Genomic DNA, 24,278 nt, shown 5'->3' on the forward strand with positions numbered 1-24,278 from the left:
CCCTACAGACCCCAGGCTGCCCCTTCCTCACTGCTCCTCACCCCCTACCACAGCCCTACCACAGCCCCTGAGTCAGATGGACATGGCTCCCATCACCTGCTCCTCGCCTCTACTCCCGCTAGTGAGAAGGCACTCTGGCCAGCAACACGCCCCCAGCCAGAGCAGTGCAGGAGCAGGTGCTTGGGTCAGCGTCGCTGCTGGACAGAGCATTACACCCCATACACACTGTGCACTGTCCGCCCAAAAAGACCTGTCCACACACACAGGATCCTGCCATACACAGGGTCTGTCCACGCACACAGGGTCCGTCCACGCATAGACGAGCCATCCATGTACACAGGATCTGTCCACACACACAGGGTCTATCCACATACAGATGATCCATCCACACACACAGGGTCCAACCATGCACACAGGGTCCAACCACACACACAGAGGGTTCGTCCACGCACACAGGGTCCATCCACACACACAGGGTCCACCCATGCACATAGGATCCGTCCACATACACACAAGGTCCATCCAGGTACACAGTGTCCACCCAGGCACGTAGGGTCCGTCCACATACACACAGGGTCTGCCCAGGCACACAAGGTCCATCAACGCACAAGGGTCCATCAATGCACACAGAGGATTCGTCCACACACACAGTGGGTTCGTTCACACACAGAGAGGGGTCTATCCAACATGCACAGGGTCCATCCACACACACAGAAAGTTTGTCCATGCACACAGTGTCTGTCCACGCACACAGGGTCTGTCCATGCACACAGTGGGTTCATACACACACATACAGTGTCTGTCCACGCACACAGTGGGTTCATACTCACACAAACAGGGTCTTTCCACACACACAGGGTCTGTCCATGCACACAGGGTCCATCCTCGCATGCCAAGCCGAGCTCTTCCAGGACTGAAGGCTTCAGAGCCACAGGCTCCTGAGCAGGGCTCTGAGCTCAGGACCTGCCTGGGGCAGACAAGGATGCGTCCTGCCTGAGCCCCTTCCCCCAAACCTTCCCTGCTCCACTGGGAGTGCCACCTAGGACCCCTGACTCAGGGCAAGTGAACACCCAAGAGCCTCGGCACACACAATGAATACTGAGCCAAGTAAGACCCCTTGCCCCTGGGAACCCTGGCGTCAAGAGCCGTGTGCCCAGCAGATTCCCTGTAGTGCCCTGCAGTGCCCTGCAGAGGGCAGAGGAGAGTAGTCAGTGATGCCACACTCTACCCCCAACCACACCACAAACTACAAAAAAACCACACAGGAAATGACCCTGCCCCTCATCTGATCCTGCACCCCTACCCCTGGCCCTGCAGCCCTCACCTGTCACCCAGGGAGGCACCCAGCTCAGCTCTGTACCCTCACCCCACCCCGGACACGGGTCAGTCACCCCCAGATCTTCCTCAGACCACTCTGTCTCTGAGCAAGATGGGCCTTGAGGGCTCCACATAGGACGGTCTTAGCTGCCCGCATGCTCAGAGGCCCACAGCTCACACAGCCCCCCACCAGTCTCCTACAGGTCTCAAGGGGAGGTCACAGGGAGGGAAGCATGCGCACAGGGTGACCCCGTTCCCAGATGACCATGGGCTTTGGGTGAGGATTCCCCCAACACCTGCAGGAAATCAGGACGCAGTGAGTGAGGTCAGCAAGTTCACGGGCAGAGGACAGGGGGCGGGCGGGCACAGTGACATTCAGGCTCCAAGGGGACAGGGAGGAGGGCCCGAGGCCCACCTTCCTGCGATGGGACGGCACGATGAAGAAGGTCTCGATGTTATGAGCCTTCAGGAAGCTGTTCCTCTCGTGCCCGTGGCCTGGCTCCACTTCGTAGTCCCCATTCAGGCATGCCAGAGTGGCCTTGGTAATGTGGACCTTCCTGGGAGAAGCACGGGCCAAGAAAGGGGTGGGGCATGAGCAAGACCCAGGCCCGGTCAGAGCCTTGGGACGGCAGCCGGGCCCCTCCCCGCCTCACCCCGGCAGCCCGGCGGCTTCCATGACATTGGCCAGGGTCACGTCGTTGGACCACACGTCGTACTGCCACTTGCGCAGGCCCAGGACGCCGCAGAGGACACGGCCGGTATGCAGCCCCACACGCATGTTCAGGTCCACCTCGGTGGCCTCGGCCACAGACCTGCAACACGATGGGGAAAGGAGGGCATGGGCTGGGACGGGGGTCTGCCAGGCAGGCTGTGGGGGCCCGGAGTGGGGGCCGGCCCTCGGCCACAGAGAGAATGCAAGAGGCTCCCGGCCCAGTCAGTGAGCCGAGGGCCCTTGGAAGACGTGCCACAGCTTCTGCCCCAGCACTGCATCCCCAACCCCTCCAGCTCCCGCTCCAGAGCAGCCCCCGAGCCCCGTGCCCACCCTCGCAGCCTCCCCCCTTGGCTTTCCCAGCCCTATGCCCACGCTCTCGGCCTCCCACCCTGGCTCCTGCTAGCAGCTTCTCTCTAGGGCAGGGTTTTCACCTTCAGCTGCCCGCAAGTCAGGATGAGGGCTTGGGAACAGGAAGCTGCCCCACCTCACCCTGGACCCCCCACCCCAGGGCCACTGGGCGAGAGGGGGAATAGGCCCAGGGTATCCGGGGTAACAGGCAGTCCCTGAAAGAAGTGCCCCACACCAGCTCCCTCCTGGGGCCCCCTCCAGGGGTGTCTGCAGGCCACACTGGGGCAGCCCAGGCCCGCCGGAAGTGGGGCCCGTGAAGCTCTCAGCCCCACAGAGGGACCCACTTGCCTGCACCCATTGCCCTCCTGTTCTGGCATGAAGCTGTGTGCTACTCCATTAACACTGGGACACACTGCGTCCACGCCACAAGGCTTGGGGATTTGGATCGGGCCCCAGTCCATATACCCTGAGTCTCTGACTTGACCAAAGTCCCTCCATCATCCCTGTCGCAGTTAAGGGCCACAGTGAGCAGAGACAGACCAAAGGACAGCAGGCCAGACCTGAGAGATGCGGCATTCACACCACCAGGACCCCTGAGAGGTGACAGAGCCCTGAGGCTGACACCTGCTGCCGGGACCATCCTCGTCCAGCCTGCTAAGGGCGTCTCTGTGCAACTCAAGCGTGCCTGACACACAGAACCTTGTGTACAAAGAAACTCCAAACCATGAGATGTGGGCATCATGGCAGCACAATGTGTCCCCACCCACATCAGTGTGGGTGGGCTTCCTGGACCCACCGTCCCAGACAGACCCCCAAGACTAAGCACCACTCCAAGGGGAGCTCATGGTGGGCACAGGACGGCTCCATGCCCCAGCACTCACGTGATGGTGTCAATCATGTCCAGCCCCATCTCCACGCAGCAGTGGGCATGGTCAGCCTTGGGTTGCGTGAGGCCTGAGACGCAGTAGTAGCAGTCCCCAAGGATCTTGATGCGGCGACAATGGTTCTCCTGCAGGAGGCAAAGCATGGGTCAAAAGTTACCGGGCCACAGTCCAGTGTGGACTAGGCTCACGTCCACGTACCACTGTCACGACCCCTGCCCACCCAGGGGTTCCCACCCCTCCTGCCCTCTCTACTGAGCTAAGCCTCTGACTGCAGATCCAGATACAAGCGGCCCCATGGAGACATGCCCCAACCCAAGGTCACCTGGCCCCCTCCCAGACCGTCACCCACGAAGCATGTGGGCTGAGACCACAGGTACCCACGGCCCTGACCTCCCCACCATGCGGCACATCCAGGAGCTGGCTGCCCATGCACTCCTGTGTCCAGCAGCATGCAGAATCCAGCCCATGTCCCCCCTCCACCCCCAGAGATGCCCAGGATTCCAGACTGCGAGTTTTCAGGGTCTGCCAACTGTGACCAGACTGCTGGCTGGGCATTTCCCATCCCAAATCCGAAGCACAGACATGATGCTCTGAGCTCTAGACGCTCTGCCCATGGCAGCGGCCATATCAGGCCACCCTGAAGAGGGGACAGCAGAAGGCGAGGGACCCAGGTGCATGGTGAGCATGGGGACAGGCCAGCGACACCAAGGCGCCCGAGCAGACAGCAGCTCCTAACTGCCTGCCTGAGATAACCACTGCCCAGTGAGATGCTACCCCAGGGGTCCACAGACCCGTGTGAGTGGGTCTGCAGGAAGAGTAACCCCACAGCGACCCCACAGCAACCCCACAGTAACCTGTGAAAACCACGGTGAGTCCCCAGGCCCGGAGCAACACCTCTCCACCTCTGATGCCACGCCCACTTGAGACACCAGCTAGACGCTTCGACCAGTCCGTCCCACTGCACTGCACTGCCCTCGTGGGTGTCCAGAGAGCAAGCAGTCCATGGCCCCAAGGCAGCCCCCACTCGTGTTTCACTTCATGTCTCCCCTGCTGTGAACCTCCTGTGCCAGGGACACATAGGTGGGGCTCCCTGGGCTGCTAGCTGTGCACTGAGGACACAGCCGCCCAGGGCCTGAAAGGAGACAGTGGCTCCGTGCCTGCTCCTCCCACCCTGTGTCCCCCTCTGAACACGCTCCCACAGACACATGACGGCGAGGATGTCAACAGAGGTCTCGGCCTGTCGGAGGACACAGAGCCTAGCCCCCAGAGCCCGTCCTGGGCTGCACAAGCCCTAAGGGCTAGCAGCTGGGGGGAAAAGCTGGTAACCACCAGGGTCCCCTCAATCATGTGGTCACTTAACCCACAGGACGCTGGCTGGAATGGGTTCCTCCCACAGGCCCCCAGCAAGTCTCGTTGGGGGTGACATGAGCCAGTCACAGGCTCAGAAGCCGTGCAGGGTCAGACAAGGTCCCATGTCCACCCTGCCCAAGGGCCAGCCCTGGCCTCACAGCCGCCTCTGCTGAGTGTCCAGGGGTACACCTGCTTGATGTCGGCTGTGGTGACTCCAAGCTGAGTCAGGCTGGGTCCTTGGCACATCAGCCGCTGCACCGGCCGCTGCAGAGCAGCGCCAGACCCAGCCGTGGTTCACACCAGAAGGCCATCGCCCCTCCCAGGGAAGAGCAGCCCAACCACGAGGCCACACAGGAGAGGGTGGCCCCGTAGCCCTGCAGACCCCACGTGCCCCTCACAGCCCAGCCTTGTGGCCCATCCGGGAAGGTGGCTCCTGGAGGAGGGGTGCTATCAAGGCCAGTCTCCTCCCTGTGCACCCCAGGCAGGGAGGGTTTGGGGGCTCTGAGGCCCTTTCAGTCCTTGGCACCCAGGACAAGGCAGGCAGGGGATCACAGGAGAACCCGGATCCTCGAGCGCTCCATTTCCAGGGACAGAGCAGGCAGTGGCAGGGAGGAGCTAAGACAGTCAGGACCTGCCTGGCTCCAGCAGCAGCACCAGCAGTGCTGAGAAAGCTACAGCCACAAGAGGGCAGATGTCAGCGGCAACAAGAGCTGTACAGTCCAGAGCCCCGAGGTGCCCATGTCCCGCTAGTACCAAAAAGGCCAGAGGGTAATGTGGGCACCCCACCCCACACACCCCAATTCTGACACTTGGCAGCCCTTGCAGGTGCAAGAGAAGGAACAAAAGAAGCCTGAATTAACCCAGCCTGGGCCCCAAGTGACTGTGTTCCAAGCCCAAAGCGGCCACTTTCTGCTCATGCTAAGACAGGGTGTCTGTCCCTCAGCTGGGACTAAGCAGAAAGGGGATCTCAGAGGTTCCCCCAGCCTGTGTCCCTGGGAGCACACAGCAGGTGCCTGGGTGTGGTGGGCCCCGCCTGTCACAGGGCTCAGAGCCAGGCACCCTGCAGGGGACGGGGTGTGCCTTCTGACCCTCCTGAACACACCACACACTGCCCTGCATGCCAGTCTTGCATCAGCTGGTGACATTGCCAAATGCCACTTTGAACCTGAAAACCTCAAAGGATGAGACCAACAAAACCTGCAACAATGAAACCCCCGGACTAAAAAGTTCCAGGGCCAGAGCCCAGAAAGTGGGCTTGGAAACAATGTTCCTAGAAAGAAGGGAGGGTTTCTGGGAAGACAAGGAGGGTGAGGCTGAGGCCGGAGCACCTGGCTGCCCCCGGACACAGCTCACCTGGCCCTGCATCAACAGGGAACCAACTGGCCTGTGGGAGCTGGCGCGGAACACGGCAGGGACAGCAGAGGGCACGGCCCAGGGGCCAGCACCAGGGAGCCCACGGCACGCTCCAGCCCATGACTGCCAAGGCTGAGAAACAGCGAAGAACCGGACGTTTGTTATCCCTGAGGATAACCAAAGAGGTAGCGAATTGAATAAACACTGTTTTTCAAAAACAGAAAACAGGAGCTGCTCAATGCAGAAATGACAGAAGCAAAAAAAAAAAAAAAAAACCCGTTTGCAAACCCAAATTCACCATATCTGAGTAATACGTGGGAAGTAGCCACCATGCGAGGCAGGTGGTGTCTGGTAGTCAAAGAAGAACTCGGACAGCGCCCTCTGCTGTGCAGAAGCCACCAGACACCCACAGTAGCCCAAGGAAGGGATTTAAAACGCAAAAGGACCCCAGGCCTTCCCAAGTCCTGATGGGTGAGGCTTACCGCACGCGGGGAGAGCCGACAAAAACAGGAGCACTGCTGACACTCAGAAGAAAAGCGAAACAACAACACCAACAGACCCCAGGCGGAAGGTCTGCCTCGGTCACAAGCAGGGCCTCGGAGAGGCTGCAGACCAGACCATCCGTGACAGCCGCTGTTCTGGGGCACAGCAGCAGGTGCACACAGCCTAGCTGGGAGGCCCCCAGGCTGCTACACAAAGACCTTCTCACACTTCCTTGGGGAACTGCAGTAACTTACACATCAGGACCACCACCACCCCAAGGCCGGGGCGGGTTTGGGGCTCCATCTTAAGGAATGTTGGTTGACACGCCTGCAGCCCACACTGGAATAACTGGGTTCAAACCTCAACTCCAGCTCCCAGCTCCAGCCTCCTGCTAACACACCCTGGAAGGCAGCAGGTTCCTGCCACCCACGTGGGAGACCCGCCCCGGCCCTCCCCTGCTGCGTTCACAGGCATCGGGGGAGTAATCCGGGGCAAGGAAGAGCACCCTGCTTCTCGGTTCCTCAATAAATAGGATTCATACATAAAAGCTGTAAGGACCTGGAACAGCAGCCCAGTGGCTAAAGTCCATATGGGCACCAGTTCTAATCCCGGCAGCCCCACTTCCCATCCAGCTCCCTGTTTGTGGCCTGGGAAAGCAATCAAGGACAGTCCAAAGCTTGGAACCCTGCACCTGTGTGGGAGACCTGGAAGAGGCTCCAGGCTCCTGGCTTCAGAATGACGCAGCTCCAGCAGTTGCGCTGCTTGGGGAGTGAATCATCAGACAGAGATCTTCCTCTCTGTCTCTCCTCCTCTCTGTATATCTGATTTCCTAACAAAAACAAAACAAAACCAATAAAACCTGCAAAGTAAAATGTCAGAGGATGATCCAGCTGTGCCCATCTGGATGTGTCCGCTATGAGAAGACACACTGAGATGTTACGGGGAGCCAGCCCCGATGAGGCCTGTCAAACGATGCAGCTGAGGCTAGCACTGGAGCTCAGGGCCCCAAGCCACTGCCTGGGATACCTCACCCCACACCAGGGCACCGGCTGCCACCCCCTGCTCTGCTCCCACCCTGCTTGCTGAGGGTGAAGAGGCAGAGCACGCTGGCTCCATGGCCACGGGTGTCTGCCACCCACGTGGGAGACCACGACCAACTTCCTGGCCACCGGCTTGGGCCTTGCCCAACCCCAGCTGTTTCAGCTATTTGGGGAAAGACCCAATGACTCAAACTGCACCACAAGGGGACCCATGATGCTTGGGACCCCAAGAGAATCGTATCTGAAGGTCATGCACTGCCTTTTAAAACACATGCTTGAGAATACATGGCACTAAGCAAGCCACCGCCTGTAACGCTCTCAGCCCATGTGGGCGCCAGTTCACACCCAGCTGTCACACCTGCCGAGCAGTTCCTGCCAATGCCTTGGGAAAGCAGCGCAGGATGGCTCAAGTCCCTGGGACTCTTCACCTCTGTGGGACACCTAGAAAAGCTCCTGCTCTGATCTGCCACAGCCCTTGCCATCATGACCATCTGGGGAGTGAACCAGTAGGTGGAAGATGTCTCTGTGTCCTTCTCTGATTCTAACTCTCAGATAAATAAAAATGTTTATTAACACACCACTCTGCCAGCGCAGGAAGGAAACAGAAACAAATAACTCAGGAAGAACAGACTCTGCAGAGCCCAGCAGTCTTCAGCACATCTCTTGGCGAAGAAGGACCCACATGGCCCTCACACGACACCTGTCACACCTGACATGGGACCCACATAGCCCCTCACACGACACCTGTCACTCCTGAGATCGACCCGCACGCCCCCCCACACGACACCTGTCACTCCTGAGATGAACCCGCACGGCCCCCCACACGACACCTGTCACTCCTGAGATGGGCCCGCACAACCCCCCACACGACACCTGTCACTCCTGAGATGGGCCCGCACGGCCCCCCACACGACACCTGTCACTCCTGAGATGGGCCCGCACGGCCCCCCACACGACACCTGTCACTCCTGAGATGGGACACCAGCAGCTACACACAGGAGAAAACCCATACTGTACAGAACGATGTTGAGAATGGTCGTCAAGCTCTGGTCAGTGCGCAGCCAGATTTACCCTCTGCAGTGCTGTGGGCAGAGGCGAGCAGCTCAGTGAGTGCCTCTGTCCACAGCTCACAACCCAGCCCTGCTCTCCATGCACGGTTCATAGCCCAGCCCTCCGTGCCCGTCCCTGCTTTGCAAACACCAGGGTGGCCATCAGCAGCCCTCAGGGCCCCATGGCCAATGGGTGAATTTCTTGAGACCTCAGACCTGGCAGCCAGCCAGCATCACTGTTCCACTGTCTGGGCATCCAAACATACGTGTTCCCCCACACTAGCATGGCCCTGGGCTGACCTTTAGCAGGCCCTGCCAGAAGCTGTCCCAGCAAGAACTTCAAATCCCCAGGGACAGCCTGTCTTGGGTACAGGCAGCCCCTTCTTGGCCAGCATGGGCAGTGTTGGCAGGTGGCCCCTGTGGTCAGTGTCCTCCCAGGAGGCAGTACCAGCAGGCTCAGTCCAAGGACAGCGTTCATGAAGGGGCGGGCTGCAGCCCATGGCCTCTGACCGGCTGGCAGAGCTGCCTCACCCGTCCTGGCTCTCATGCTACAGCCAGGAACCCTCCTGGCCCACAGGAGCAATTCTACCCAAACCCCTGTGGCCACACCACGACGCTTACCGTGGCTAACTCGTCAAACTTGCCAAAGAGCTCGTTGAGCAGCTTGACCAGCTCCTGGGCCGTGCACTGGGATGCCAGCCCTGTGAAGCCCACGATGTCTGCAAACAGGATGCTGCAAGAGAGAGCAGTGACGGGCACCTCCTCTCCACCCCTTGGCAGCAGAGGCCCCAGCACCGCCAATCCCATTGCCACCAAGCACCCAGTCCCTCCTCGTGCCCGTTTCACAGGTGGGAAGCCCGAGACTCCAAGAAGCTGCAGAGAGGGGAGCCGCTGAGCGCACTGGGACGCGTCGCACCTCGCAGAGACCCCGCCTATCAAGGGAGAGCATGTGACTGGGTCATGCCCAGCAGCTTCCACGAGGTATGTGGGCTACCGCACACCCTCCTGGCCCCTTCCGTCAGCTGGACGAGGGTGACCACGAGGCCCTCAGGGGAGAGGTCCGCATCCCTGAACTGCATGCCAGGCTGCAACGCTGACACTCAGCCTCGGCGCCCAAGCTCCCACCAAGCAAGGCTGGGCCAGCCAGGTGCCAGTCTCGTCCAGAGAGGACCATCCTTCTGGGGAGAAGCTGCCCCTCCGCCTCCCCAGCACACCCCCTTACAGAGACCTGAGAAACCAAATCCCCCACGCTGCCCTATAGGTCCTGATCGTTCGTTCATCAACCCTTGTTGAAGATGTTTTTTGGCTTTCCTAACTTTGGGACTCTCCCCTAAACCCAGCTGCTCCCCCTCCACAGAGAAGCCAGAAATGCCGAAAGGGAGAGGCCTATCGGGTCAGCAGTGGCAGGGAACGCCGTGGCGGGGCTCAGGACCCCAGGCGACCTCCCGGCCTTTCCTGCTAGGCCGATGATGAGGCTCATCCAGAATCGTGTGTGCGCAGCGCAGCCGCTCATCACGGAGCTGTTCGTTATTTCACGGGCTCATTTGGCAAGGACCAGCACCAAGGACTCCATGGGCAGCTACTGTTCTGGGTGCTTAGCAGTGAACAAAAGATCCCAACATGTGCTGGCACTGTGGCATAATACGCTAAGCTCCCACCTGAAGTGCCAGCATCCAGATGGGCACTGGTTTGAGTCCCAGCTGCCCCACTTCTGATCCAGTTCTGTTTACACACTGGGAAAAAAAATGGAGGTCGGCCCAGGTCCTTGCTTCCCTGAGCTCCAGTGGGAGACCCAGACAGAGCTGTAGGCTCCTGGCTTCAGATTAACTTAGCTTTAGCCATTGAGGGCATTCTGGGTGTAAACCAGCAGATGAAAGATTCTCTGTAACTCTGCTTTTCAAATAAAAAATAAATCTTACAATTCTGCACTCAAGGGAAGAGTCACAAGGTGTACATCAAAGACGGCTCGGGGACCATGGGGAACACGAAGTTCAGGGACACAGGTATCAGCCAGGGCTGGGCAGGAGAGCTGCATGCTGAGCGAGAGGAGGCAGCAATGCCATTATTGCTACCACAGCCTCAGGAGGCATGCTCCCATGACCTCCGTGCTCCCATGAGAACCTGGCTGCTACCCTCCTCCAGGAGCCCCCCAGCTAGCCGGCCCTCCCCGCTGCCTTGGAGACAGCCTCACTGTCGGCTGGGACAAGTGTGGTCAAGATGGGCGTCCGTGCAGGCCTCCTCGGCAGCACCTGGACTTCCTGGAGGGACAGGTTAGTGTTTTCCAAAACGTGAGTGACTGCTGGCAGTCATTTCTTCACCCACACCTGGCGTCCCCCTCTCTGCGGCCCCTGTAGCAGGTGTCCCCGTGCCTGGCGTCCCCCTCTCTGCGGCCCTTGTAGCAGGTGTCCCCATGCCTGGCGTCCCCCTCTCTGCGGCCCCTGTAGCAGGTGTCCCCATGCCTGGCGTCCCCCTCTCTGCGGCCCCTACAGCAGGTGTCCCCATGCCTGGCGTCCCCCTCTCTGCGGCCCCTGTAGCAGGTGTCCCCATGCCTGGCGTCCCCCTCTCTGCGGCCCCTGTAGCAGGTGTCCCCGTGCCTGGCGTCCCCCTCTCTGCGGCCCCTGTAGCAGGTGTCCCCGTGCCTGGCGTCCCCCTCTCTGCGGCCCCTGTAGCAGGTGTCCCCGTGCCTGGCGTCCCCCTCTCTGCGGCCCCTGTAGCAGGTGTCCCCGTGCCTGGCGTCCCCCTCTCTGCGGCCCCTGTAGCAGGTGTCCCCGTGCCTGGCGTCCCCCTCTCTGCGGCCCCTACAGCAGGTGTCCCCGTGCCTGGCGTCCCCCTCTCTGCGGCCCCTGTAGCAGGTGTCCCCGTGCCTGGTGTCCCCCTCTCTGCGGCCCCTGTAGCAGGTGTTCATGCGTCCAACAGCATCCCCTAGCCTGCTGTGCCACCTTCATCCACTCGCTCGTGTCGGTCTGACTTGGTGCCTCACAGGAGCCCACCTGAGGTCCGCCGAGAAGCCCACAGTGCCATCTTCTGAGCATGCCCACCAGCGAATGTTTCAGTTACTTCTCAAATCTGAATTTCTGCTTGATTGGGTTTTAAAAATAATTTCTACTGTCTATTGCTATTCTGCTTGTTGAGGCTGCAAATCCTTGCATTCTGCAGGCAGTTTTTCTAAGAGTAACTTAAAAATAGCCAATTTTTGTCTAGGAAGCCGTGCGCACGCCTCCCCTGCTTTCTCCTGGCCTGTGGAAGCCACAGTCTCATGTCCTCGCGAGAGCACGCACAGGACGTGGCAGCCCCGGCGAGGGCTCCACCGCGGCCCCCGCTGTTACTCCGTTGGTGCTGCTTCTGGGACTTCTCAGAACTACTTCTGCACATGCGTGGCCCTCAGAAACTCCCAGAATTACTCCAGACCTCCTCAAAGCACCCTGCAGGTGGCCCACGCCATGGAGTTCCCCTAAGTTTCCAGTGGCCTTGTTGCTTCCCTCAAATGGCATCAGGGCCCGAAGCAGTTCGGAGCTGTTGACTGCTTCTAAACAATGTGCCAGCTAGGACTGTCCACGCCACGCTCTGAGCAAGCTCACTGAGAAACCAGGTGTGGGAGCCTCCCAGGGAATGCCCAGACTGCTCAGGTACTGATGTGGGTCAGGGGTCCCATCTGCTGCTGCCCAGGACACCACTGACTGCAGCTGGGACAGAAACAGAGCTACCAGTATTCAATGTAGGCTCACCCAGGGAATATGCGGGCAGCCCACGTGATCACTTAGACCACTGCACCATAACGGCCACCTAGAGCTTTTAATAATAAACTTGGAGGCCCAATGTGGTAGCCTAGTGCTTAAAGTCCTCATCTTACATACACCAGGATTGCATATGGGTGCCGGTTCCTATCCCAGCTGCCCCAATTCCCATCCAGCTCCCTGCTTGTGGCCTGGGAAAGCAGTCGAGGACGGCCCAAAGCCTTGGGACCCTGCACCTGCATGAGAGATCTGCAAGAGGCTCCTGGCGCTTGGCTTTAGACTGGCTCAGCTCCAGCCATTACAGCCACCTGGGGAGTGAACAAGCAGACAGAAGATCTTCCTCTCTGTCTTTCCTTCTCTCTGTAAATTTGACTTTCCAATACAAATAAGCAAATATTTTTGAAATAATAATAACAATAAACTTGGGTGGGAGACACTGTGGTGTAGCTGGTTATACCTCTAGCTACGATGTCAGCACCCCACACGGGCACTGGTTCGAGTGCTGGCTGTTCTGCAGCCAATCCAGCTCCCAGCTAATGCCCCCCAGAAAACAGCCCAGGATGTCCAAGTGCTTGGTTTCTTGCACCTACATGAGAGACCCAAGGGAAGCTCTGAGCTCCTGGTTTCAGCCTGGCTCAGCCTCGGCCATTGCAAGCAACTAGAGAATGAATCAGCAGATGGAAAATCAATTTCTCTCTCTATCTCTCCATTTTTCCCTCACCTCATCCCACTTTTCTTCTCTCTGATTCCTCCTCCTCCTAACTCTGCCTTTCAGGTAAACTGAAATTAAGGTTAACCTATGGTCCTCCTATTCCCTGTGTAACTCCCTGACAACTGTGGTCCACTGGGGATTTCCCATGATGCCCTTAAAGCCCATCATTCCTCCCAGATTCTCTTGGTTTTGCTCCTCTGACTAAAATCTTTCCTGTGGCACAGCTGGGCCTCAACCCCGTGCACTGCCACATCCTCCTGGGCAGATTGTGGCCAGCACAGCTCTCCCACAACAGTGAAGCATGGAGCAGGTGTCTCCTTGGCACACAGGGACTGCTCAGGCTGGGCCCGAGCCCTAACTTCTCACTGTGAGTCCCCAGTGCTGCTGGACCAAGAGCAGAACAAGCATTTTTCTCCTCTGTGTTTCCAGGGGCTGAGGGCACACAGCCCCCCACTCAACCCAGTAGGGCCAGCAGAGGACACCTTAAAGGGGGCTCTGGGGTTCCACGAGTCCTGCTGACCCCATCTCCAACCCAAACGAAAACTGAGCGAAACATCAACTCCAGCAAGCAGCACCAGGCTAGACCACATTCATGACCCTGACCAGCGCAGCCCAGCCTGCCTATAGCAGACACATCAACTCCAAGAACTTGGCTTCCTCCCCTGTAGCATGGGAACCATCGTCTTCCCCTCCCCGGTTGATGCGAGAAGAATGCACAAGGATGAGGAGTGGAGCAGCCTTCTGCAGCATCCCGCAGCCGGACCTCCCAGCCACGCCCACGGCCCCCGCCACGCCCACCCGGACCACCACACCCACCTGCCTCCCAGCCACGCCCACCCGAACCACCCCGGCCACACCCACCTGCCTCCCAGCCACGCCTACCAGGACTGCCCCAGTCCTACCTCACGTTGTCATGCCTCTGGATATAAATCTTGTGGAAGATCCTCTCTGGGGGCTTCAGGAAGTCCTCCTTCATCTCCATGGCGACGTTGCGGGGCAGAAGGCTCATGAGGAGCCGCTCCTAGGCAGAGGAGAGGGGGACCCACATCACCCACCCTGCAGGTGCCCCCACCCTTCTTGGTCAGCCCTTCCCAGTGCCTTGGGAAGAAGTGAATGCCTGAAACACACTCTGCTCTCAACGCCCGCCGACGCTGAGCCCTGAGAGGCAGAGCAAGTGGAGAGAGGCACAGAACACTTGCACACCGCGGTGAGCAGCAGCCTTCCTCACCGGGCGTGTGCAGCCTGCACATGTGGCCAGGCTTGGCGAGGGCATGCCGCCGGCACACACACCCTCAGAAAAGGAGGCAGCAGACAGCCAGGCTAAATCCAAAATGCTCTGAAACGGAACGCGAGGGCAGGCGCCATGGACAGCAGGCCCAGCCACAGCCTGCGACAACAGCTCGCACGGCTCAGCACTGGTTCAAACGCCAGCCACTCCGCTCCCGATCCAGCTCCCTGCTAATGTGCCCAGAAGACATTGAAGATGAGGCAAGGAGCTGGGCCTACCACCCACACAGAAGACCAAGCTGGACTTGGAGGCTCCTGCCTTCAGCCTGGTCGGCCCTGGCCACTGCAGCCATTTGAGCTGTGAGCCACAGAATGGAGGGGATCACCCCGACCCCTGCCATATCTCAAATAAATAAGTCTTCTTAAGACCATGAATATGTATGTGAAAATCCTTAACAAGATGTCAGCACTTCAGTGATATATATAAAAAAACCTGTTCATCCTGCCTAGGGGAGCTCAGTCCAGGCACGCCATGTCAGAGCCAGTCAATGTTAAGCACATGGGCAGCTCTTGGGGCTCAGCAGGTGAAGCTGCCACACTGGACCAAGTGCATTCCTACCCCAGAGTGCCTGGAGTTCCCCCTTCACCCCCACCTCTGCTATGGCTCCAGCTTCCTGCTACTGCGCAAGAGAGCCAGGGTGATGGCTCACACACCTGAGTCTGTGCTGCCCACATGGCAGATCCAGATGGAGCTCCTGGCTCAGGCCCAGCCCCTGTCAGGGACCTGCAGCTAGAGGAGTTCTGTGAGAATGTGTGTGCATGTGTGTGTGTACGTGTGTGTGCAAGTGTGTGTATGTGTGTGCACGTATGTGTGTGCATGTGTCTGTGTATATGTGTGTACGTGTGTGCACATGTGTATGCATGTGTATGTGTGTGCGTGTGTGTACGTATATGTGTGTACGTGTTTGCACATACGTGTGTGCATGTGTGTGTGCGTGTGAAAGAGACTGACAAAGGGAGACTGACTCTGGCTTTAAATTTTTTTTTTAAAACAAAAGCACTTAAATTTTTTTAAACCAAACACTTTGTAAACAAGATAAAGAATAAAATCTGCATAACAACGGGCACAGAAAAGGGCAAGGACACCAGGACCCAGCCGCGATGAAGAGTGCCAGAGACGGGACATGGCAAACTTCCTGGACAAGCAACAGCAGGAAGGCCTGGAGCTCGACCCTAAGGCCTGGACGCTAACCACTCCTGCCAGGAACAAGGCGAGGGGTCAGCTCTCATCACTCGGACTCACCATCACACCGGAAGGTCTAGTCAGCGCCACACGCTAAGATAAGGGGAAGAGAAGGGGCAGGCAGACAGAGAAGGAAAAGATGAAAATGATAGGAGGGTCACTCAGGAAAGAAAGGAGGCCACAAAGACAGAACAATACCAGGATGTCCCAGAACACAGAACCGAGTCATTCGGGTCACAGGGCACAAGGTCAACAAAGCTGACTGCCTTGAGCGACTAGCAATACACACACGTAAATACCACTCAGACGCTCTCAAAAAACGAACTACTCAGGCATTCTGTAATGCACACAAGTAGAGCACTTGCATGCTTACACTGATAAGACGCTGCTTAGAGAGACCAGAGGCGCTCTAAGTCACTGGAGACATACCACATTCGCGGACTGGAAGACCCAACCAGGTCAAGAGGTCAGTTCTCTCCAAATTGATATTCAGGTTAAACACAAGTGCTGTCAAACTCTCTGCAAGGTACAGTCAAGATTATCCTAAAACTTATATTACAAAGAAATACTAATCCCTCACTTGATCTCAAAAAAGAACAGCAGGTTGGGAGGAATCAACCTACCGGACTTCAATACTTACTACTGGCAATACTATCGATACCCTGTACTGTTGGTTGGAGGATACACCAACAGGACAACAGTGTGGGATCTGGAACCCAGAATCTAGGAAGAGACCCACACAGATAAACCCAACCAATTTCTAACAAAGATCCACAAGCAATCCCATGGAGGAAGGGCAGATTTTCCAAGAAATGCTGGAGCAAGCAGACCTCTGTAGGAATGACACAAACCTTAACCCAAACCTCATATGTTATGCAAAAGTTGAGCAACAGCATTTCACAGGTTTAATTGTAAAATACAAAGCAATCAAACTTTTCACAAAACACATGAGAAAATCTTCATGGGAGCAGGCTGTCTTAGATTGAACACACAATCTGTGACAGAAACTCCAGTCAAGGAGAGCTCACCAGAATGAAACATGTGTTCTCAGACAGCCCTTGTTACAGACAGGAGAGGGCTCCCACCAGGAGCCACACAGCCCAGGGGAGGGCTGGAACTGAAGACAGGCAGAGAATTCTCAAAGCTGAGCTAGAACCCAGCTAGAAAGCAGATGGAAGGCGCATACACACACGCACATGGTGGGGCAGAGATGCTATGCCCACCCTGTAAGGCAACTTCCCAAGGTTTCCAGAAGCTAGCTCTAAAGCCATCTCGACTCATTCACAGCCCCCAGTACCAACGCAGAACATTGGGAAACATGGCCCACCACCCAGGGTAAACTGAGGCTCCGGAGGAGAGAGCAGAGGCTCCCTCCAGTCCACAGCCATTGCCACCCCACCCCAAGACTGTCCCAGAAGCCCAACAACCTTGCAGCCTGAGAGGGACAGAGATACTGGGTAGGGGTCTGCTAGGCAGAGGGGCCACCAGATAGAGGGGCTGCCGGGGCAGGTGGGCAGCCAGACAGAGGTCAGCCAAGCAGAGGGGCAGAGGAGCCACTGGGACAGGGGGGCAGTCAGGTAGAGGTGCCGCCAGAGCAGGAGGGCAGCGAGGCAGAGGAGTCCCTAGCACAGAGGGGCCACCAGGGCAGATGGGTCCCTGGGGCAGAGAGGCTGCCAGGACAGAAGACCTGCCGGGCATGACGACAGCCAAGCAGAGGCGCAGAGGAGCCGCTGGGGCGGGGGACAGCCAGACAGAGGGGCCACTAGGCAGAAGGGCCGCCAGGGCAGAGGGGCAGCTGTGCAGGGGGCCACCAGGCAAGGGACCTCCGGACCAGGGGCCACTGACCTGCTTCTCATTCTCATCCTCCAGCCGCAGCCGGTCCTCAATGCAGCTCCGTGCTTGCAGGAAGGCCTTGCGCTGCGAGCGCTCCGTCAGGATGCGCACAAACACGCCATACATGTTCACGCCCACGAAGAGCAGGGCGTTGGCACCGAGCTGTGGGCAGACAACATGCTATGTGAGGCTCCTCTGCATGGCTGAGAGCCACAGGCTATCCACAGAGCCACACCCCGCCCTGTACCCCGTCACGGAGCTGCCATGGCCACTCAGGCAAAGGCCCCAGGAGCCAGGCAGCATGCTCGCTGTATCCACCCCAGTCAGCCCAGGCTCAACCGAACGGGATCCCCCAAGGTCACACACTGAACACTTAATGGCCAGTACTTCCAAACATAGCTGCACTCACAAACAGGGCCTGGAGGGAGGTGACCGGTGTCACCAGGGCAGGGCTCAACCCAGAGCAGCTGTGTCCAAGGACCCAGGGTGGGCATGGCAGCCGTAACAAGGAGCAATGCCACATATGGCATGGGGCTGCACACACCCTGACCTTGGCCTTGGCTGCCCAACTCAGAGTGTGGCACCAGCCCAAGCTGACTCATGGGCCGAGAGAATGGGGATGAGGGGGCACTGGGCCCACAGAGACCATTAGGGGCAATTGAAAAACTAATTGGGCAGATGAACCGGTGACCAAATGCTGGGCAGGAAGATGTCCAGCAGGCAGTGGGAGCGGGGCATCTGGAGGCTGTGTCCGCGGGTTACCCTGTCAAGGCTGAGCTCCATGGGGTCCCAACAGCTCCCATGTGACAGGCAGGCCGCAGCCACAGACACCATCTGGGTTGCAGCAGGGGCCCAGGAGCATGAAGGGTGGGTGACAGCTTCCCCAAACCCAACTCCCCTTACAAGGCAAACAAGGGACCACTGCATTGGACATGCAGCAGCGGAGGGCTTGCCCCATCACACTCGGGGAAGCAGCACCCAGCAGAAGCTCTGTCTCAGCCACAGCCCCAAGCACTAATCCACCTAACTTCTCGAGTCTGTCCCCACGGCTCCCACAGCACAGCACAGGGCTAGTGAGGCTGCTGAGGAACCACCAGCCGGAGCCCTAGCTGCCCGCCCAGCAGGGCTGCCAGCTGCAAGGGCCACTCACAGCCATGGGCTACAGAGGGACAGGGACATCCATTTCTGATGAACGCTGGGCACTTCCTCCTCACCCAGGGAGCAGGGCCTGCTGTAAACAGACAACCACTGTGCCAGGCACCTAGTCATGTGCACCTCACAAGTACCCAGGCACAACCACATGCCTCACACCCAACAAGAGGGGCAACCCCAGTACCCAGGCACAACTGTGTCTCTCACACCCCAACTACAGGGTAACTCCAGTACCCAAACACAGCTGTGTCCTTCACACCTCAGTAAAGGAGTAACCCAGCACCCAGATGACAAGACTAGCTTGCTGTACAACTCACTGCGCCTTGCTTGGTGTGCAAACATCAGGAGAACTTAAGTGTGTGTGTTGCTTGTTCCCTGTTACAGGAAAACAGAACTTCAGCAAGTGTATCATTGTAACAAATCTGGCAACATGTTTGCTCTGCAGTCACCCTTTGAAGCTCTGTGCTCGCATCTAACAGCTTGCAACCTCATTAACGGCATCCAACTCAAACTCTTCAGGCTTCCTGTGCCCTTTTTAGAGGACACTGTTACACCTCAAGGTACATTCATGAAGAAGCTGGAAAGGAAACCTATGGTCCAGTCACAGGAAATCCACAACATTCCACAGCTAAATTATCTAGAACATTCCACAGTCACTGGTATCTAGAGCACTCCACAATCTTGAGGAATCTAGAACAGTCTGGTCTCCGGGGATCTAGAACATTCCAGAGTCACAGCAGCGGCATCTGCAGGGCCCCAGGGAAGGCCGAAAGCCTCACCACACTACAGCATATGCCCACCGCAGTGCTCCCCAGACAAGCCGGACCCTCACAGGAGCCGACATTCAACACCACCCCCAACCACAGGCCTCTAAAGAGAGAAGGCAGGTGTTTCTCGGAGAGGGCAGGGCCACATCTAAAGAGAGGGGTCGACAGGACCGGAAAATCACCATGATTACCCTTAAATCCCCACCCAAAACAGCACAGTAAAATACACACTTCATAGTGACATGGACACGGTGACATGGCTACCACACTGTAACATGGATACTGTGACATGCACCCTGTGACGTGGACACCTCACTGTGATGTGGATGGACACTGTGACGTGGACACCTCACAGTAACATGGACAGTGATGTAAACCTGTGACATGGACACCTCGCTGTAACACGGACACTGTGACGTGGACACTGTGGCATGGACACTTCACTGTGACATGGACACCGACACCGACATGGACACCTCAATGTGATGTGGATGGACACAGTGACGTGGACACCTCAATGTGATGTGGATGGACACAGTGACGTGGACACCTCATTGTGCCCTCTCCCCTGCTGTTCCTCTTGTCTCTGCTCCCAATCCACTGTCACGGTATGGCTGCACCAACTGGCACGCAGCATGTGTGGATGGGTGGGAGCCTCAGACAGGGTGGTGTAGATGACAGGGGCTCAGGTGAGCAGCCAAGGACAAGTCCTCACCCGACCCAGGCTCACCCCAGAGCAGGGGGTCCAATTTCACTGCCCACCAACCTCTCATCCCCAGTGCACAGTGGGTTCACATGACTTGGGGAGCAAAACTGACCCCACATGACCGCAGAAGGGGACTCGGGGACCAGCACCGACCTCACCTGTCACAGGGGTTCAGAGGACTCAGGGGCCCAAAACTCTGGGACAAGGAGAGTTCCAGAACAAGCTCCACCACAAACTAACCTGAACTCTGGCAAGGGTCGACCAATCAGAAAATGAGTGACAGATCACAGCGCAGTGGCACACCTGGAGACGTCCCGTGTGAGTTATCACAAGCCTGTGCCCAGGCAACCCTGCCTCCCTGTGGGGCTGACCCCACTGCTGCCCCACAGGGCACGGCCAGGAGAGAAAGGCGGAAGAAGACCGCACACCTCAACCTGGCAATCATGGTGAGAGACTGCAAGCAACTGACAGGTGGGGTGGGGTGGCACACCTCCAAGGTCACTGGGTGGACACCCTCATGGTCAATGCCAGGGAGGCCCGGGAGAAAGAGCCTCCCGCCCGCCCCCAACCTACTGCAGCGCCGGCCTCTTCCTCTCCATCACCTCAACTACAGACAGGCACCCTGCCCAGGCCAGATCCCACAAGCCCTCTGACCTCTCTCTGTCCCCCCAGCTCTCTCTATCCCTGCCCCAAGGGTCCAGGCCCCCACGGATCCCCCCTCCCTGGTCTGTGTGAGAGCTGTTGTGGCAGCTGACTTCCCAGCTCCAGTGCGCCACAGCCTGGCACACTGCAGATAGCCGAGCCTGGGCTCACCTCCCCTCACCCCCACATCCCTAGCCTGCATGCAGAGTGTGTGCAGCGCACACTGGCACACACATGTGAGCACGCGCCCCAAGCAGATCATGCCCTCAGGCTCGCCCGTCGCCAGTCCCGTCCTTCTGACTCTGGACCCCACCTTGTGGCAAGTCCCGGTCACCTGTATGCAAGCACAAGCTCCTCTGCTGGACTCTCTCCAATCTTCAACCTGCAAGCTGCCCAGGCTGCCCTGTGTCACAGTGCCCGGGTGACACTCAGTCCACCCCCTCCCAGGGCAGCAACTGCTAACAAGGACAGTACAGGACACACGCAAGCCCGGGGCACCCCAGCCTCAGGCCAGAGAAGGAGCTGACCCACACAGAACTGGCACAGTCTTCCCAGGACCTGCTGGCTGCCCCAGGTGTGGCTGCTGGGCCCACTCTCCAGGCCGTGGCTGTTCTGTCAATACCCAGGCAATGCATGGAGGTCACGCTCACCAGCGCCCTGCTAGTGTCCTCTCTGCACCCAGCCCTTGCTCCAGGAGGAAGGTGGGATGTGAATCGGCACTGGGGACAGGCATGACACACACACACACACCACTGCACACACACACTCCTGTGCATACCGCACTGCACACACACACCTGTGCACACCCCACTGCACACACCCCACTGCAAACACACACACACACACCTGTGCACATCCACACCAGACTCTGCCAATCACATGTGCGGATGCAGACAGCCCCTCACCTGGACCGTGAGCCAACTAAAGGCCAAACAAACCCCAAGCACATCCCATACGCCATGAATATGAGGGCACAGGCAATGCAGGCCTGTACTGCTTCCAGCGTGAAGCCACAGCCCAGCTGCTAGATGTGAGCTCTGCCATGGCTTCTCTCTGCTGCTGAGGGCTGTGTCTACAGGAGAAGCTGAAATGGGGCCCCTCTGTCACAAGGAAACATAGGGCCCACCCCCACGAGGTCTCACGGAAGATGCCAGGGCCCGAGGGCTAAAGGGAACAAAGGCAGAAGCTGGGGAGAAGGGGGAACAGTGGCAGCCACTGTGGAGGGACACAGCAGAGCACAGGGGCCAGCTGCTCCAGCCTGGCTGCAGGGGTCATGGCAGTGGGCGGCCCACACCCTCTCTTGCATACTGTCCCCACAGCCACCAGTCTACCACAGATGGCACCAAAACACCGCTCCTGAGCGTGGGGCAGCTTAGTGCCCAGGGAGAGGAAAGCACTGACCCCACACATCGGCAGGCTCAGGACTAACATCTACCCACCTCCACCCGACTCCCCAACACAGGTCCGCCCAGCACAGGAGACGGGCATCCAGGGTCATGGACTTGGAGGTGCAGGAGCTGAGCCTCAGTAGGGTCTTCGCACGTGCTGCCAGGACAGGACACACAGACTCTCCCTTGGGGACAGGGAGGCGGCGGAGCACAAAAGCAGCATGCTGACCAAAGCAGAATGCATGCATGTGTGTGTGGGCGGGAACATGAGCACACATGTAAGGATGTGTCCCTGTGGGTGTGTACCCAGGAGTGCACGCACATGTGTGGATATACACAGGGCAGCTGGGACAGCCTCAAATGTAGTAAGAAAGTGCCCTGCAGGGTGGGGAGGCCCCAGCTGTCCTCACTCAGCCAGGACAACACAGGAGACCATAGTAGTAGTAGAAACAGGGTCCTGCTGCCAGGCTGGGCACGACACCCAGCTCCTGCCTCCTCAGTCCCCGTTGCAAGGGGACCACAGTACAGAGGGACACATGGAAAGCCCAAATGTCCCATGACAACACAGGCCCTCTGGCAGGCTGCCCTGCTCTGCCTGTTCCTGGCCCAGTAAACCTGCAGGCTGCCCAAGTCCGCCACCCCACCCCAGGCCACATCCATGCATCCATGGCTCAGACTCACAGACGCAGACAATCCACAGGGCACCAGCTATGAGCAGCTGTGACACGGACACCGCTCCCACAACACAGCTCAGAGACTGCTGTAAGGCAACAGCTCTTGGAGGACACTCCTGTCCCACACACACAGTGACACCATGCATACAGCTGCACCATGCCCCGGGATGCTGGTAAGTCCACTCAGCAAACCTTGTGTCCAACTAAGTGGACAAAGGACTCCTGGCTTCACCCATTCCAGCATCTACTCAGCCAGGAAAGCAGACTCTACCCCCTGGACCCCCAAGACACGACAGAACCATCCTGCAGGTCCACCATGGACCCTCTTGTGGGCTCCCTAACCATTCAGAGGGTGCTGGACAACCCAGCAGGGTCACTTCCACCCCCTCTTCACTCTCCAGGCCCCTTCTGCCTCCTGGGATCAGGCCCTCCCCAAAGCTGTCAGCAATTCCTGCACAGCACAAGCTGCTAGCCCAGTAACTTCGCATCCCAGGAGACGGGCAGACCTCAGTCCCCAGCTGGAGCCTGGCGCACAACTCTGCCTCCTCCTGAAACATTGCAGGGAAGCACATGTGTGTTCTCCTGTAGCAGGCTTGGAACCCAACACCATCCGGGCAGCAGTCCCTCTGCAGTGCCTGCCAGAGCCCCTCTGGGCTGGGGGACAGAGCAGGTGAGAGGCCCGGCCTGCCACTCCCTGCCAATCTCCCTCCAGCTGCCCTGATCCCACTCAGACCTCACCAGGCTAGAGGTAGGAAGAACACAGGGTAAGAAGAGGGCCAGGAAGCAGGGCAGGGGCACAGGGCATCTGCGTTCACTGTGGGCTGCACAGGACACGGCCTGGAAGGAGCAGCAAGGCTAGGGGTGGAGGGGCCATGCAGGGGCCTAAAGCCAGGTGTGGACACACTCAAGAGGCAGACCTGGGGTTGCGGAATCCAGCCAAGGACACAGAGGCCACCTGCAAGCAACTCCCTGCCTGCTCCCATTTGTTGTCTTCCCCGGCCAGCCGGCAGAGGCTCCACGGAGGCCCAGGAACAAGCCAGGGGCAGGTGGGCCAAGGAATACGGGCCAGCAGGGAAGAGTTATGCTGGGGGGCAGGGCCAACAGAGGAAGGGGGAGGAGGCGGCCGAGCAGCAGCAGGGGGTGTCATGGGGTGGAACACAAGGGCTGGAGACAGGGAAGGCAGCCTGGCAGCAGGACAAGGCCATGTGCCTGGCCAGGGACACAGGCCAAGCGCTGAACACTTAGCATCCCCAGCGTACACCTGGGCCGCCGTCTGGGCCATGAGCAACCAGGTCATCCACAGCACCATACGGGATTCTGCGCACTGCACTACAGCCTGGCTCTGTGGGAGCGTTGGGAGAAGCTGGGGCCACACCGGGGGATCTCAGCGTCTTGGGCCTCACAGCCACCTCTGCTGTCCTGCCCATGGCTTACAGAGACGCAGCTCACCAACAGAAAGGTGGCCAAAACACACACACACACTCCACGACACAAAACAATGTAGATCATCCTGCCAGGCCAAGTTGCCAGCGCCCACAGCGGAGCTCCCCAGACACAGGAGCCTGGCGGTCAGGAGGGCAACACTTGCGGGGTGCCCCAGCCAGCCCCAGGCAATCCTTCACCAGGTCCATGGTCCCCCAGGAACACAGCAGGACGATGGCCTT

The 24,278-nt window shown here is 58.5% G+C and overlaps 1 protein-coding gene across 1 annotated transcript in view; it reads right to left on the bottom strand.

The window, feature by feature from the left end:
- The window catches only part of ADCY1 (adenylate cyclase 1), a 43,613-nt gene that overhangs the window by 15,818 nt on the left and 3,517 nt on the right, over positions 1-24,278 (bottom strand). Inside the window, exons 2-7 of the mRNA XM_058678243.1 lie at positions 17,298-17,447; positions 13,885-14,003; positions 9,158-9,269; positions 3,259-3,386; positions 1,971-2,129; positions 1,733-1,874 (exon numbers count right to left, since the gene is read on the bottom strand). Coding sequence (XP_058534226.1) covers positions 1,733-1,874; positions 1,971-2,129; positions 3,259-3,386; positions 9,158-9,269; positions 13,885-14,003; positions 17,298-17,447 — 810 coding nt within the window. The remainder of the gene's footprint in view (positions 1-1,732; positions 1,875-1,970; positions 2,130-3,258; positions 3,387-9,157; positions 9,270-13,884; positions 14,004-17,297; positions 17,448-24,278) is intronic.

Source organism: Ochotona princeps, chromosome 20, assembly GCF_030435755.1.
Source record: "Ochotona princeps isolate mOchPri1 chromosome 20, mOchPri1.hap1, whole genome shotgun sequence".
Classification (NCBI taxonomy): Eukaryota; Metazoa; Chordata; class Mammalia; order Lagomorpha; family Ochotonidae; genus Ochotona; species Ochotona princeps.